At 38.2% G+C, this 15,106-nt stretch overlaps 1 protein-coding gene across 1 annotated transcript; it reads right to left on the bottom strand.

The window, feature by feature from the left end:
- Nucleotides 1-121: 121 nt before the first annotated feature.
- On the bottom strand, nucleotides 122-14,067 carry LOC137255232 (co-chaperone protein daf-41-like). Its single transcript, XM_067792667.1, has 8 exons — nucleotides 13,851-14,067; nucleotides 11,532-11,651; nucleotides 10,955-11,024; nucleotides 9,645-9,746; nucleotides 7,791-7,877; nucleotides 5,591-5,641; nucleotides 5,235-5,265; nucleotides 122-1,063 (listed from the first exon to the last, which is right to left on the bottom strand). Exons 1-8 carry the CDS (start codon nucleotides 13,898-13,900, stop codon nucleotides 1,044-1,046), a joined length of 531 nt encoding a protein of 176 aa, XP_067648768.1. The 5' UTR covers nucleotides 13,901-14,067; the 3' UTR covers nucleotides 122-1,043.
- Nucleotides 14,068-15,106: the final 1,039 nt, after the last annotated feature.

Here is a 15,106-nt window from a genome sequence, read left to right as displayed (position 1 = left end):
GCCAGCCAAGGGAGGTAATAGATTTACTGGGCTGAACCATGGATGCATCCAGGGTATAGTGGAGACATAACAGCACATATTACCTTGGAGATATCGAGGGTGTATTTACATAAAAACACCATTTCCAAGTTCACACAATCACTTTTTATATCATAATTGTTTTCTGTTAGGAAAAGCATTCTAGAAACAACTGGAATCTTAAAAATACAATAAAATTCAAGAAATGTTGACAGTAATTGTTAATCAGTCTGAAAAATGAAACAGAGAACAAAGTAGACAAATTGATGTTCAGATGTACCAGTAAACTTAAAAGCACCACCGAGAACTGCAAATGTCAACAGAAACCGCAGCTCCCACATCAGGCTGTCACAAGATATGCAAAGACAAACTGCTATAGCAAGTACGGAAAGAAAACGAAGTGAGCTTGAACATTATAGAAAACTCTGGATGCTGCTGAAGACAAGGAACTTCTCCAAATACTTCCTGTGGTTAGGGGAAGTTCAGTCTTTTATACAGTGTCTCTCGATCGATGGACCCCATGAACCACATTCGCAGGAAGTTGGGTTAGTCACAATGAACTCTTAATGTCATTCAACATAATACTTTCCTCCAACTTCAGGCTTCCTCGTGAAATCAATCAGTCCTCACAAAATGAAGCATGGCACCTGACATTTTCTCAAGTATATGATGCGTAGTTTTAGAGAGATGTTGACTACAATGAAATCTTGCATACAAAGAAAAACCAGGAAAAATTCCAGACACATTTAACTTTGGACTGGGAATTTATACTTGCAGTGCATTCTAAAATTTACATCTGGTTCAGTAAACGTGAATTACTGTTTCCTTAAAGGAAAAATTAAGTACTGAACAACATTTCTACCAGTTTAAAGCTATCCAAAGTCCAGCAGTTTAATGCTGACAGTTTATGGTGATGAGATGAGAGCCTGAAATAAAGGGAATATGCAATCGTGGGCCATCAACCAACACTCGTACATAGCTTGGCATGATTTACAGGTCTTTCCGCCTCAATTCTGGTGGTATTATCATTGCAAGTCGGGTAAATCTGAAACAAAGAGAAAGACATGTCACAATCTCCAGGCTCCAAAAACAGAAGATGAAACATGACTTTGTTCTGCTAAGGTTTTACCTACTGCTTTGCTGTTTTATGCCACATTCAGCAATAGCCGAGCTATATGGCAGCAGTCTGTAAACAATCCAGTGATAAACACTATGATCATCAATCCATACAACTGGGATATGATGATGCAAACGAGTCAGCGAGTCTGACTACTGGTTTACATCCTCTGATTATCGCCTCTTATGTCAAACATAGGTTGCTGATGAACCAATTCAAACCCATATCTTCATAATTTGCAGACATGTGAGCCCTGAATCAAATGAAAGTTGAGACATTCCTTGCTAAAACTACCGAGCCCTGAAGGTGCGAGTTACAGGTGAGATTAAGACGGGGCTCGCCCCCTTTTGACAGTGGGGTCTAGGGGGGTTTCCTCCACAATGAAAATCTTTAGATTTATCCTGAAAATATGCAATTTCTGGGTGTACTTAACCACATAATACATCACTCAAATGAACATATTTACTTGGTTATTTACTAAAATTCTTTCAAACATTCTAAATTTATTATCATACATGTATATTCTAAAAAATCAGAGTTTCTTATGGATTGATCAGAGAGTGGATTTTGTAATCCAAAATCAGGATGGTTAGCATCTCTTCTTAAACTCTAACATGAAAAGGATGTGAGATCACCTATACCACAACTGTGAGTGAGCTTGATTTTATGCCGCTGATAGCAATATTTCTTCAATATCATGGCAGGGGGCACCAGAAATAGGCTTCACACTGTACCCATGTGGGGAATCGAACACTAGGCCACCCCACCACCCTTTGGAACCACCACAGTTACAGCAAGCTAGTTAAAAATAAGCCCAGTGACTGTTCTGGGACCCGTTTCACAAAACTCTCGTAAGCCTAAGATCTCGTAACTTTTCTCGTAGCATTTGTACCTGGCATACTGTAACATAGCAGGTGCTGCACATGGTAAATACATGTACACTCACTCAAAACAAAATGTCTAAGACCTGTGAAGGTCCCGGGGTAGAATAGGCCTTCAGCAACCCATGCTTGCCATAAAAGGCGACTATGCTTGTCGTAAGAGGCGGGTAACGGGATCGGGTGGTCAGGCTCGCTGACTTGGTTGACATGTGTCATCAGTTCCCAAGTGCGCAGATCAATGCTCATGCTGTTGATCACTGGACTGTCTGGTCCAGACTCCATTATTTACAGACCGCTGCCACATAGCTGGAATATTGCTGAGTGCGGCGTAAAACTCAACTCACTCACTCACAAAATGTCTAACAAGGTCAATCCATAAGTCCAATTTCTTAATACCATGCTCTGTCTAAACAAGCAAAGTAACCAACCAGCCTTCGTTATTCATCTCAGATAACTCACCTGAGACTAGGTTGGATGTAGGATGAATATAAATACCATGATTGTAGTCCTAACCTTGTGCACAAAATATGGATTATGTGAGAAAGCGCACGTTAAATCTCCAAATCATAATCATCCTGTTTTGCTATTTTGACTGTCCACTGGTTTGAAAAAAATCTGCCAAAATCTTGCAAGATTTGACCTCACCAAATAGTACTACCAAACAAAGAAAAGTTGGACCAGCAAAGAGAACATGTTTAGGAAAAGAAAAGGCATGGCAATCAGCAAACCCATTTGGTTTGTGGAAGGTAGAGCAGAATTAGGCTCAACTACTGTCGGAAATAGAAAAAAAAAAGAAGTTTTTAGGTTGTTACACTTAATCCCTCAAATTTTCACAACTGGAAATAGGATATGTCAAAATAACTCACTCCGGTCTAACTGGGCATTCAGTGGGATGCTTAAGAGGATATCCAGAAAAGCATGTTTACTCATAAAAACTGGCGAAACTTAGAAAAAATAAGAATAGCTGCTGAAAACAAAGGAAAAAAATATAGATGGCAATTTGATCACTCAGACAGGTATGATGACAGATTGCCGACGCACCTGGCATGAAATAGGCGTAATAAGGAGACTCCATGGTAGCTACATCCTTCATAGTTTCAACATACAAGTTATTATTTTTTATGCCCACTATCACTTAAAATAAAGCTAAGTATAACTTCAAACTGGACATTTTGAAAGTGCCCTTTGTAATACAATATCATCACACCCTAATTTGCATAAAGCTATGGTGTGTTCCAAGTAAGTTGCTTTGGACTTTGAAAAAAATCTGCACTGCTCATTTCTGCATTAACCTTGCCTCAGTAAAGTCCGTTTTCATGTTTCCTGCCTCCTTACCACTGGAACTGTTAGGTCGAACTTATTGCAACATATATTTCACTCTTTTGCACATGAACTACATAAATTGTAGAGATAAATGTGAAAAAAACAGTTTCTTTTTCTATTTCCAACTGTACCATAGAGCATGTGCAGTGCATGACGATGAAATTGATTGCTGCACACACTTTGCCTAAAAGACTCTCCAATGGTGGGTGAAGCAAGTCAGTAATACCCTGCACTTGCTTTTAGGGGAATCTTGGATCACAATGGCAAGCACCAGTGGGCAGCACTCATACATGTTAACATGGGTGAATTGTCAGGTTGGTACTCAACTTATCCTTGTTTGCCAGTAGTTCATAATATAAACTTAACTGTTCTCATATATAGAGAAATGTAAGAGCTAAGAACTATGTTTAAGCTATACAGCTCACAATTCTTTGACAAAGACTGTGACAAACTAGAAGTATCTGAGGGCATAGCTCTGAACCACCTCACAACACTTCTGTTGTGATAATAACTTTAAGGTCACATGCAACGTAAAACACAACTTCGCAGACTCTGGTACCTTTCGGTATATACTTACCGAAACAAATCATAAAAAATGCCAATTCAACCTAGAAAGTTGAAAAAAAAAACCCGATGAAAATAAAGCCCGCAAAATTTGAGTTCAAACGTTTCACAAAATTCCCCCCAGCGCTGGGAGGAAAACTGGTTTCAACAGCTATGCTGTGCTGCATCCATAACACATGCCCAGTGAATAGGTTCGCGAAGCTTGAAACAGTATGCATGCCCAGCGTCTGAGGTTGTGAGCAGTAGTCTAATCTTGGTTGTGTACACAAACAAGTAAATAATCTACTTGTTACGTGAAAAAACTTGTTGATTGTGGTAAGCAGTCTCAGTCACAGAGAAAGCTCAGTGTCTGGTTTATTCACACCTGTATGCCTGTCTGCTAAAGACAACATGCAATACACAGCTTCAATCATTGACCATGTGCAATCTGAACTCAACACCTATCAGACTATACGACAAAGAAAGTAAGTTGATTTATGACTCATGCACCTGTCTGCCACATTATGTAATTAGGCACGTGTGATACACATGACATGTTTTTATGTCTGTGGGTTGCAAACAAACTACATTCATTTTTTTCAGATGACTGGATCTGACAGAAACTGGTGCAAACTCTTGTCAGTTTCAAGTCCTGCTTTGTACTTGGGACGAATGACAGATTCCAGCCACGCAGTAGTTTACCATCTGTACTGACATGATTTTTTATTGCATCGAGCACCAATTCAGAGAACATGTATTTTCCAAACCCAACATCTCTATATACAGTCTTCATGAATAACGACTTCTTTTCGTGTATATGATTTTGTTTGACAACAGTATGAATCCATACTGAAACGATGCATCAAGTACACAAACAAAGTGACTGGCTATACTGCTAAAATGCCCATCAAACAGATCATCTTTCTGTACACACTATGAACCCTAAGCATACCAGCAAATGAAACAGCCAATCGGAAGCCGTCGTTACACTTGAGTGCATATCCACCCACTATGACTGGGTTCGGTCTCCCGAGGGCTTCGTTTCGGGGGAAGTAAGCCCAAGTACAAAATACTGCACTTTTGAATCGCGATTGTACGCTTATAATTGTGCTTATTTGTTTTTTTAAAAGCAGCAATGTATATTATATGTCATGAATAAGTGATAAATGTGTTTTAATTATGTTTGATTTTTTAGTTGCATGTGACCTTTAAGGTTCAGTCCAGGTTTAAACAGTCTAAGTAAACTTATCCTCAGTACTTTTTGTTACACTCCACTACTGAGTCTAACAAAACCTTATGGGAGGTCCCGCCAGGTAACTAAGTGGAAAAGGATGTATGATACACATGCTCACCTTCATCATCACTATCTTCATCAGGTTCATCCTGTAATCAAAATATAGTCATCAGCAAGGTGGAACAAATAGAAATACCACTATGACTACATGCTAGCTGTACACGATTATGACTTCAAGATTACGACTATACGCTGGTTGTACAAGGACTATGACTTAACTCAGGTTGTGAAAACTGCTGTGATGTTTAAAGCTTAAGTGGATCATCAAAAGAAATGGGTACACTTATTTAACAAAGGCACTTCTAAATGACTTGTCGGGTGCAAAAGTGGCAACGTTCAGAAACACTGTAATCAATTTCATCTGTTTCTTTACATAGATGGGGGTCTCAGTAAGGACATATTGTGGACACTCACCTCTGGCATCATGCCACCTGCTCCACCCAGTCCACCCATGGAATTCATCATCTGAAAACATCAAGTCAGCACGTACAGACATATTTCCATCACCTGATACAACAAACCATGAAGACCCCAGCTAAATTTTGTCTTCAGCAGACCACTGCGTTTTATCTTCAGTCATACATAAATGTTGTTTTCTGATAGCCTGAAAGTTCTTCTATTATTTTCAAGTGAGGCACGTTTCAACTCATTTGGTACAACTGAATTACGCATGATGCACAAAAATTACCCATGTTTCCCAAATGCAAATCAAGGGGGAAAGAGATAACTATTAAGCTTTTTCTAAATCTAGTGATGTCTATAACAAAATTTGCCTCACATTCCAATTAACAAATTTTGACAATATGTTCAAATGTAGTGCCTGGCAATATTATGAAGAGGAATTACACCACAGCAACTTTACTAAGACAGTATCCGTGGGAAAAACAGCAACATACAAGATTCAAATCGTTTGATCAGAGCTCCCGATATGGCACACATTTGCATATTTTGCAAAATAAAAATCACATTTACTCATTCAAATACAAATCAGGGAGAACAAAAAATGTGTAAGATTCACTTAAAACCCAACAGGTCCATAATACCTTGCGTACCTGACGCAACTGACTAAATTGGCTCATATGTGATAACTTGCCATGGTGCCCAAACTTTACAACAGTGTTAGAAAATGTTAAGTGATGCCTATACATACATATACAATTATAACCATAGCCACTGACCGGAGTTTATTGTAGTAGTCACATGACTTGAATGTTCAAAAATGTATGCCAACTATCTGGCAATATAAGAATTACTAAAAACCAATGAGAACCATTTATATTCATATACTTAAGGAAAGGAATTCTGTGTAAAAGTACTCAATTCTTTAAATTAAGAGTACTGTAAACCGTCTTATTTCCGCGCCTTTACATTTTCGCGAGTGACGGTCACTAAACCTTTTCGCGCCTTCTTATTTTCGCGAGGCGCTAGTTGACAAATATACTGACAAATGCAATACAGAATAAATACCTGAGATATAGGTCTAAATGGTACTTTACATGGCCATGGTTTTCATGCAGAATATTGATCGATAAATCGTTCATTCAGCCATGAAAAAGACCAGTCACGTGACAAACATGTAACAGAGGGCGTCTCTGAATGTTTTAAGACAACACCCAGGTGCGTGATCATTGAGTTGTTATAAGATAAACAGATTTGCGTAGTGATTTAAAAACAAATATAACTGATATCAAACCTAGTTCTCTTTAACCAGGTGTTCGAGCAATCAAAATAAAATGATCTCTTCTCACGTGATGTGACTGCTTACTTAGATTTACACAGTGGTATGCAGAGAAGGTAGCCGCCAATTGCAAGACAAACATCAATCAAACAATAGACTTGCGAATCAGTGTTATGAAGCCTGTACATGCTTAGTGGATAGTGAAATGTCTGGACAAGCTCTCTAAACAGAAAGACATTGTTCTGAGGGGTTTGGCAAAAAGCTAATCTCTTGTGAAAACTGTTAAGAGGATCAATAAGTGACACGTGTTAATTCAGATTGGCCAAGCGGTGACATGTGAATGAGCAGTGCACACTTGTATTGTTTTTATGTTGTTGACTTATCTGAATAAAGTGAATGATGTATCTATATTATCACATGTTCTTATTCTTGCGCCATGAAGTCTGACGCGAAGTTCGCGAAAATTAAACGGGCGCAAAAATTTGGCTGTTTACAGTATACACAATGCTAGTTACTTCTCAAAAATATGTTTGTTTATGTTGAACATGATAAAAATATCCTGGACAAAAATAATTAAGGATATTTGTAAATTTTGAAATTATGAATAATGATATAGATATTCATTGACACACTGACAAAATATCAGTCATAAAAATACCAATATCCCTAACTTATTTTGTCCAGTTTAGTAGCAAATGCATTAACTTGAAGGTAAAACCACAATCAGTGTCTTCCAAACCCACAAACTAATTTCATGACTGACAAACACAATTTAATCTTTCATAACATAATTCATTGCAAATTCATGAATGACAAATTACTGCTTTCAGATATTTTAGTCATACATTTATAACCAGAATGACTACTGAGAAACTGACTCAGATCTAGACTAACGGTCAGCAGCAGTTCAACATACACTGTAATTTTATTATATACCTGTTCTAAGTTCATATCTTCATTGTCATCAGCATCTGAATCATCCTCGTCCCGCCACTTGTCAAAATCTGTCTTCAAGAAATGAACCTGAAACAAAAGTGAGTGAGTGAGTGAGTGAGTTTAGTTTTACGACACACTCAGCAATATTCCAGCTTCATGGCGACGGTCTGTGAATTATCAAGTATGGACTAGACAATCCAGTGATCAACAACATGAGCATCGATCTGCGCAATTTGGAACAGATGACATGTGTCAACCAAGTCACCAAGTCTGACAACCCAATCCCTTTAGTCGCCTCTTACGACAAGCACAGTCTCCTTCTATGGCAAGCATGGGTTGCTGAAGGAATATTCTATCCCGGGACCTTCACGGGTCTGAAACAAAAGTAGTTTCACGGACAGCGAGCGAGTGAATTTAGTTTTACATCACTTTTAGCAATATTCTAGCAATATCAAGGCTAGGGACACACATTGAGCGTCATACATTGTGGCCATGAGGGGGACCCAGGTCTTCAGTGTGAATTGTGATGACCAAATGCCTTAACAACTAGGATACACCACCGCAAAGTTCATTGTGCAGTCATAAAGAATATATTAGTACATTCTTTAGACTGTAAGTTGGAATTATCCAAGCTGTGAGTTAAAATTTAACATCGCACCAATTTTATTCAAGCCTCATAAGCAATGTGAATGAGTTTACATATATGCAAAAGTTCATAATAAACATGTCACACATGAAAACAATTGTCTAAACATTCTTTTTAGCAGTACAATATTTGAACACAAAAGTAAACTGATGATGATGGCGGTAAAAATGGGGTTCAATGTCCTACTCAAAAATATTTTAACGTATCACAACACACATGCATGTGTATGTGTGAATGCTTGTACTAGCCCAGACATATGCTGGTTTTATAGCACTAGTTCACTGAGATACCATGCCACAATTAAGCATGAATACCTTAATGAGACATTATATTATTTCTATTAATGCCTAGCGCCAGACAGGGACCAATAAGTACTTGATTTCAGCGTCTTTTGGCATGACACGTCCAGGAACTGAACCTTCAACCTTCAACTCTCCAGGTGAATGCTCTTATCACTACACCACAGAGGCAGTTACAAAGTGGCTCTATTATTAGGTCAAGAATAATATCAAAATATAGCCTGGAAGTATTGCAGGGCACTACTTCCGGGAATATGGACTATGGTGGTTCCCTTGCTACCTCTACAAGTGCCAACTTGCAATACGTGAGTTGCAGCCCAGCTTACTTCCTGGACCAGATTTCTAGTGATGAGTGAATATTCAAGAACCTGTTCCGAGTGAAACTGCAACATCGCCAAATATGATTTGACCTAGAGTACAATCATCTTTAGCTGCTACAACTGTTGACAGTGGTAATTTGGTGAGTTAAATCGACTATTTGGTCAAGTGACAACCATGAGACCATTTGAAAAGGTATGAAACGTCATTTGTCAAATTACTAATTGTCTTAGTTCTCGTGAAGTGTCATGACCTACCTAAGGGCCCTATTCACATCTTAACAAAACAACGTGACAAGGGTTTGAACATTCCTTCCAAGGTTACTGCACCTGGGATTGGGAAAGGCAAGGGCCATGGACCATTTTGCACATTAGAATAAGAAATGGCCCTTTAAAATTTTGACATTTACTATTGATACAAGGGAAGAGGCCCATTCTAAATTCAGAAAATGGTTAATAATCCATGGACCATTGTCAAAGTTATCTATCCCAATCCCTGCTGCACTTGTACATTGATGACATTTATGACAGGTAAGACCAATGAAAATGCACAGTGGTTCATCTTCTCTGCTTACAGTTATAACAATCTTACCTTTTTGTTATCTTTGAGTAACCTTGGCCAAAATCCTTTTTCCACTTCCTTCTTTTTCAACATAAAGATGATTTCCCTGCCTCCTATTGTGTACTTTGATTCCTGGGGACAGGAGGCAGCAAATGGACAAAGTGCAAACAAAACCTTCACTACGACCTTGACTTACCAAAGTGGGGGTTCAGGGATCAAAAAATGTTATGGGTTCTTCCTGTAATATGAGAGTCCTGCCAAGTAGTGAGTGAGTTTAGTATTACGCCGCACTCAACAATATTCCAACTATACGGCAGCGGTCTGTAAATAATCAAGTCTGGACCAAACAATCCAGTGATCAGCAACATGAGCACTGATCTGCGCAACTGGGAACAGATGACATGTGTTAACCAAGTCACCAAGCCTGACCACCCGATCCCGTTATTCGCCTCTTACAACAAGTATAGTCGCCTTTTGTGGCAAGCATGGCTTGCTGAAGGCCTATTATACCCCGGGACGTTCACAGGTCTCCTGTAAATAGAGTTATGGTGTAGGGATGAAACGATGCGTTCTTAGAACGGTACTGTATGTATTGTCGTACAAGGTCTTCGGTTCAATCAGTTCCAGTTTGGTATATGAGATATGATCCCAGTGCAGAAAATTAACAACAAAAACAAAACCTTACATTGTTTAATAACATGGGAGAAAACATAACCATAATCTTTATCATTTTGAATGAACAAAACTGTCATTTTATGATTTGATAGAAATGACAGTAGGAAAACCGACAATACCAAATCTGGGGATTGCATTATGGTATACCAAAGCAAGCGCAAGATACTGCAGCATACCATTTCATTCCTAATACAGTGTAGTCTACTTTGAGATAATTACTCCAAAGCTTGGAATGCGTCAGTGGTCATGACTAATGGGCGAAATTGATGCATGGTAAGTACTTACATGTATCTCTTCAGATGCAGTATTATGGGTTTCCGTGTCCATTCTCCTTATTTGTGAACACACAAAACACATTTGTGTGTCAAGCAAAACCTTGGTATTATACAAGTGGATTTTGTACTCATAGACATCACCATAATCATGAATTTGGGGGGTTTGTAGGTTAACACTGCACTCCAATATTCTAGCTACATGGAAGTGGTCTGTAAATAATTGCCCAGACAATCCAGGATGCAAATAGGATATGGTGACGTGTCAACCAAGCCAGCGAACCTGACCACCTGCTTCAGTTTGTCGCCTCTTACGACAAGCATGGGTTACTGAAGACCAATTATAACTCTGACCTTCACGGGTGCCGTGTTAAAAAAGAAGGACGTGCTCACCTCTGGAATGATATCATCATAAAACTCCAGTGTCGCTTCATGCACAATCTTATCAGGACCACCAGCACCCCTAAAAATAACATAATTAGTAAACAAAGTAATAACAATCAGTGCACTTATATTTCACCAAAATTTACAAAAACTGAATGCAAATAAAGGTTAGCTGACCCTAATTATCATCATTGTTGACAAAAAGAGAAAAAGACAATCCAGTGATCAACAACATGAGCATCGATCAGCGCAATCAGGAACAGATGACATGTGTCAACCAAGTCACCAAGTCTGACCACCCGATCCCGTTAGTCGCCTCTTAGTCTTACGACAAGCATACTCGCCTTTCATGGCAAGCATGGGTTGCTGAATGACTATTCTAGCCCGGCACCTTCACGGGTCCAAGGATTGTTATGTGCCTATTACCCAAAGTGAAAGGTTATAAATAGACACATTTATATTTGTATTTAACACTGATAAGTAAAACAGGTTATAACTTTTAAAATGTCAAAACACTAATATTCCTTATAAATAAAACTTGGAAAGTATCAATATATTGTACAGGCAACTGCCGTTTTATACTTACTTGAAATACAAACTATTTTCTTTAAGCTGGATGTCTGGTTTTGCACAATTATCTAGTCTCACTGTAACCCACAACTTGTCTTTCCTTTGTGCCCATACTACCGCAGGATGGGGTAAGGTGCTGAAACAAATGAAAAAAATGGCTACAATCAGGCCAACTAGATGATACTGAAAATTATAGCTACAACAAGAGTGTTAAAAACGTAATCAGTTCAACAGAGCAACAGAATTGGTTTGGTTGTTGTTTAACACCACACTCTGCAACATTCCTGCGGTCTGAAAATCAGACTGTGGTCATTTAATAATCATGTTTGGACCACACAAGCCAGTGATCAACATCATGGCCACAGAAAAACCATGATGAGTCAACCAAGTTAGCGAGCCTGATCCCAAATCCATTAATGCCATTCATGACTTTCTAGGACAAAGCAGAAGAGAATGATGTCAAATATTTAATTTTTCATCAATCTTTAAACTACATATAATCCGTACCACAATTACCACTCAATCTGTAAAGATAAACCTCAGCTGTGTACAAATTTCAGATTACAATTTTTGATGCTACCAAGTTACAGTGGCACATGTAAAAATCACTTGCCCCGATCATTTTTACCACTATATCAGCCAATTTCCTTGGGCATTTTATAAATAAACAATGTAATTAACATTGGAAAGTCAATTTGACACTGATTCCTCATGGTCTACAAACTAGCTTCACCGACAGAAGAAAACACAGCACTGTGACATCGGAGCAATGGGTTATATCCACTCCTGTTGCAGCCAATTTTCTACAAACTGAACCTGAGATTTTCAGCGAAACAAACATTTTTGAAGTACCTGTACTGACAGGATCCCTTCAGCGATAGTAGGAGCAGATTTTCTACAAACTGGACAACCTTATTCACAAAGAATGAAGAGATCCAGTAAAACATGCATCAAGATAGTTTATAACCCAATAATGAAACCATGATAACTGTGAAAACATGGTGAAAAATTACCTGATGTACCATTTTCAGTTAATGTACAGGAATATATTTACAGATCTCTTCTGAATGACCATGATGACTGAAAGTGGTCACAAATCAATTTTCTTCAAAGAAGTCAGTGTTTCCATTTGCACGGAAACCTGCATTTTTGACACAAAAAATAATATAAACACACAAAAAATATTTTTAATTCATGTATTGGATGCATTGACTCTGATCTTAACTTTAAAAAAAGTACAACTTACATATTGGGGAAAAAATAACTTTCAGAATGATTCAACTTCAAGACTGTTATGAAAATTTCACGTGAAAACATTTGGAATACATATGTTTAAATTTAATTTAATTTTCGCAAGCACTCGTACAAAACCTAATGCAATCACTGGAAGTGAGCAATGCACACCTTAGTTACAGTATCTTATACATGCCACACTTAATATGAAATTATGCATATCACTGAATTCACCTTTTGCAGCACAATGACATGACACGTTACAGTGACGGACAGAGTAAAATTTATAAAATGTTGAGTTCCTAAAAGAAGGCTATCAATACCCAAAGTGAAAGCTATGCATATTTTTCAATTAGGTGAGTGTGAAAAACCTGCTATAGCAAATGAAGACAAGAAATTTAAAGTTCAACACTATCACGATATTCATACAAGTTAAGACATATTTCACATATATCTCTGATGTCATGTCACGTTCATATGTAGATACTGATCTAAATAATCTATGAACAGTCGCTTTTTTCATCACGGTGCATTGTCTCGGATGAGGATGCTCACGCACTAAAAACCAAAGGGAGATAATCATTTAGACACGGTAACAATGGTTTTGTAATAATCATTTCTTTGTGCAGAGAGAAAACTTTGTTTGAATTTACCCCTGAACTGAACTACAGAGTTGCCATCAATTTGCAGAAGGAAACAGTTTACCAACAGTAAGACAAACAATTTAAAATTGGAGAAAGTTCGTACCTAAATCCGTTGTAAGTGAACATGGTTGTCCGCCCTACATGTGGTATCTACACTTTACACTGAATAGTTCTAGTGCTTTGTGATAAGAGATAATACATTATGGCCTTTAAAAGTGAGCATACAAGTTAGAAAAAGCTGCCAGATACTATTTTACGCTACTAAGCGTCAAATGTTTTGAACGCTTGTTCGAGAAAGTTCTTGGGGTGTATATTGTAATGCTTTGGTGCATGTGCCGCATTGAACAGGATCGTGTGAAAGTCAATAAAAAATACTATCTTCCGTGCAAACAGACTTCAACCAAATACTACAAACATGCAGCAATTCAAACGTAGGCGAGCGTTTTTCCATTCCATACCTGCCGGCTTTCCCGTCTGTTGTCTGTGACGCCATTTTGTGTTCAAGCATGCTCCTCGATCACATGGCACGGCGGAAGATGATTGATTTGAAAATGTTTTCACACACCTGATACAGCAACCAGTATTACACCATGTATGAATATCTACAATTGAATCATTTCAATTGTAGCATACAGTTTTTGCCAACACTTTTGTGACGGAAAACTACGATGGTACACGGATATTGACGAAGCTGTTTACGATCGCTTGCATCAATGATGAAACACTCCCGGAGCCGACGGGGATTTTACATGCACATCTCTCAATTCCGTCTTGCCAGGTCGTTTTTCCGTCATTCGTTTTTCATCCAGGCGAGAGACCTGATAGAATATGTTTATTAATAGATACTTTATTGATTTCAAGGCTTTTTAGCTGTCACATAGAGGTACAAGCACACACATATGCGTTACAGATCTACCACACTGAGCAATCCAGTGCACTTTGTCAGGGATAAAAAAAAGTTTTACTTTAAATACACAACCCATCAAACGTTTAGGCTCACTTAAAACACTCATTATATGTTATGTACATATGTATGGTAAGACCGAAGATGAAAGATGAATTTCTCTACTGACTTGGGAAGACCATTTGCAAAACCAGGATTATGCATCAAATTGTTGAAAAGCTTGTGCCAATATCGTGAATGTGAACAGCTGCGTTGGGAAGTTTTGTGAACGATTGGCCAATTTTCATAATTTATTGAACTCATGACAATAATCTTTTCAACGTGACAGTACTTTAAATCAGTATAAAATGTTTTACAAAATGTAGTTTAGAACAGCTGACAGAAGTAAGTGGCTATACTTACGCCAAAGAGTCTAAGCTTTTCTGGGTAGTACATTTAACACACCTAGATATATAGCACTTAAGGAGAATACTCATGAAAAACGCGTTTTCTGTCTTTAAATCTATGTCTTGTTCTTTCAAATGAATTTTCAAAAACTCTCAACAGATAAAATGGTTATTAATATTGCCACACCTAATTACATCGGCCCTCGGTCACTAACTGTTTAAGTGACGAGCTGACTGCACACTGACAGCGTTATGCGGTAATATCTGTCAGTGAAATATGATCAATTATCATCTAAAGTTGGATAATAGTTAGTAATGAATCTAACGGTGACCGAAATGATGTTAATGTTTTGGCGAGTATGGAGGAAGTCGTTACGCCAGGTCCCCCGGGGCAAGCCTCCACTCCCCGTCAAATGTGGATATA

This window comes from Haliotis asinina, chromosome 11 (genome assembly GCF_037392515.1).
Source record: "Haliotis asinina isolate JCU_RB_2024 chromosome 11, JCU_Hal_asi_v2, whole genome shotgun sequence".
Classification (NCBI taxonomy): domain Eukaryota; kingdom Metazoa; phylum Mollusca; class Gastropoda; order Lepetellida; family Haliotidae; genus Haliotis; species Haliotis asinina.
The sequence above is the reverse complement of the archived record's forward strand: the minus strand, read 5'-3'. Positions and strand labels throughout refer to the sequence as shown.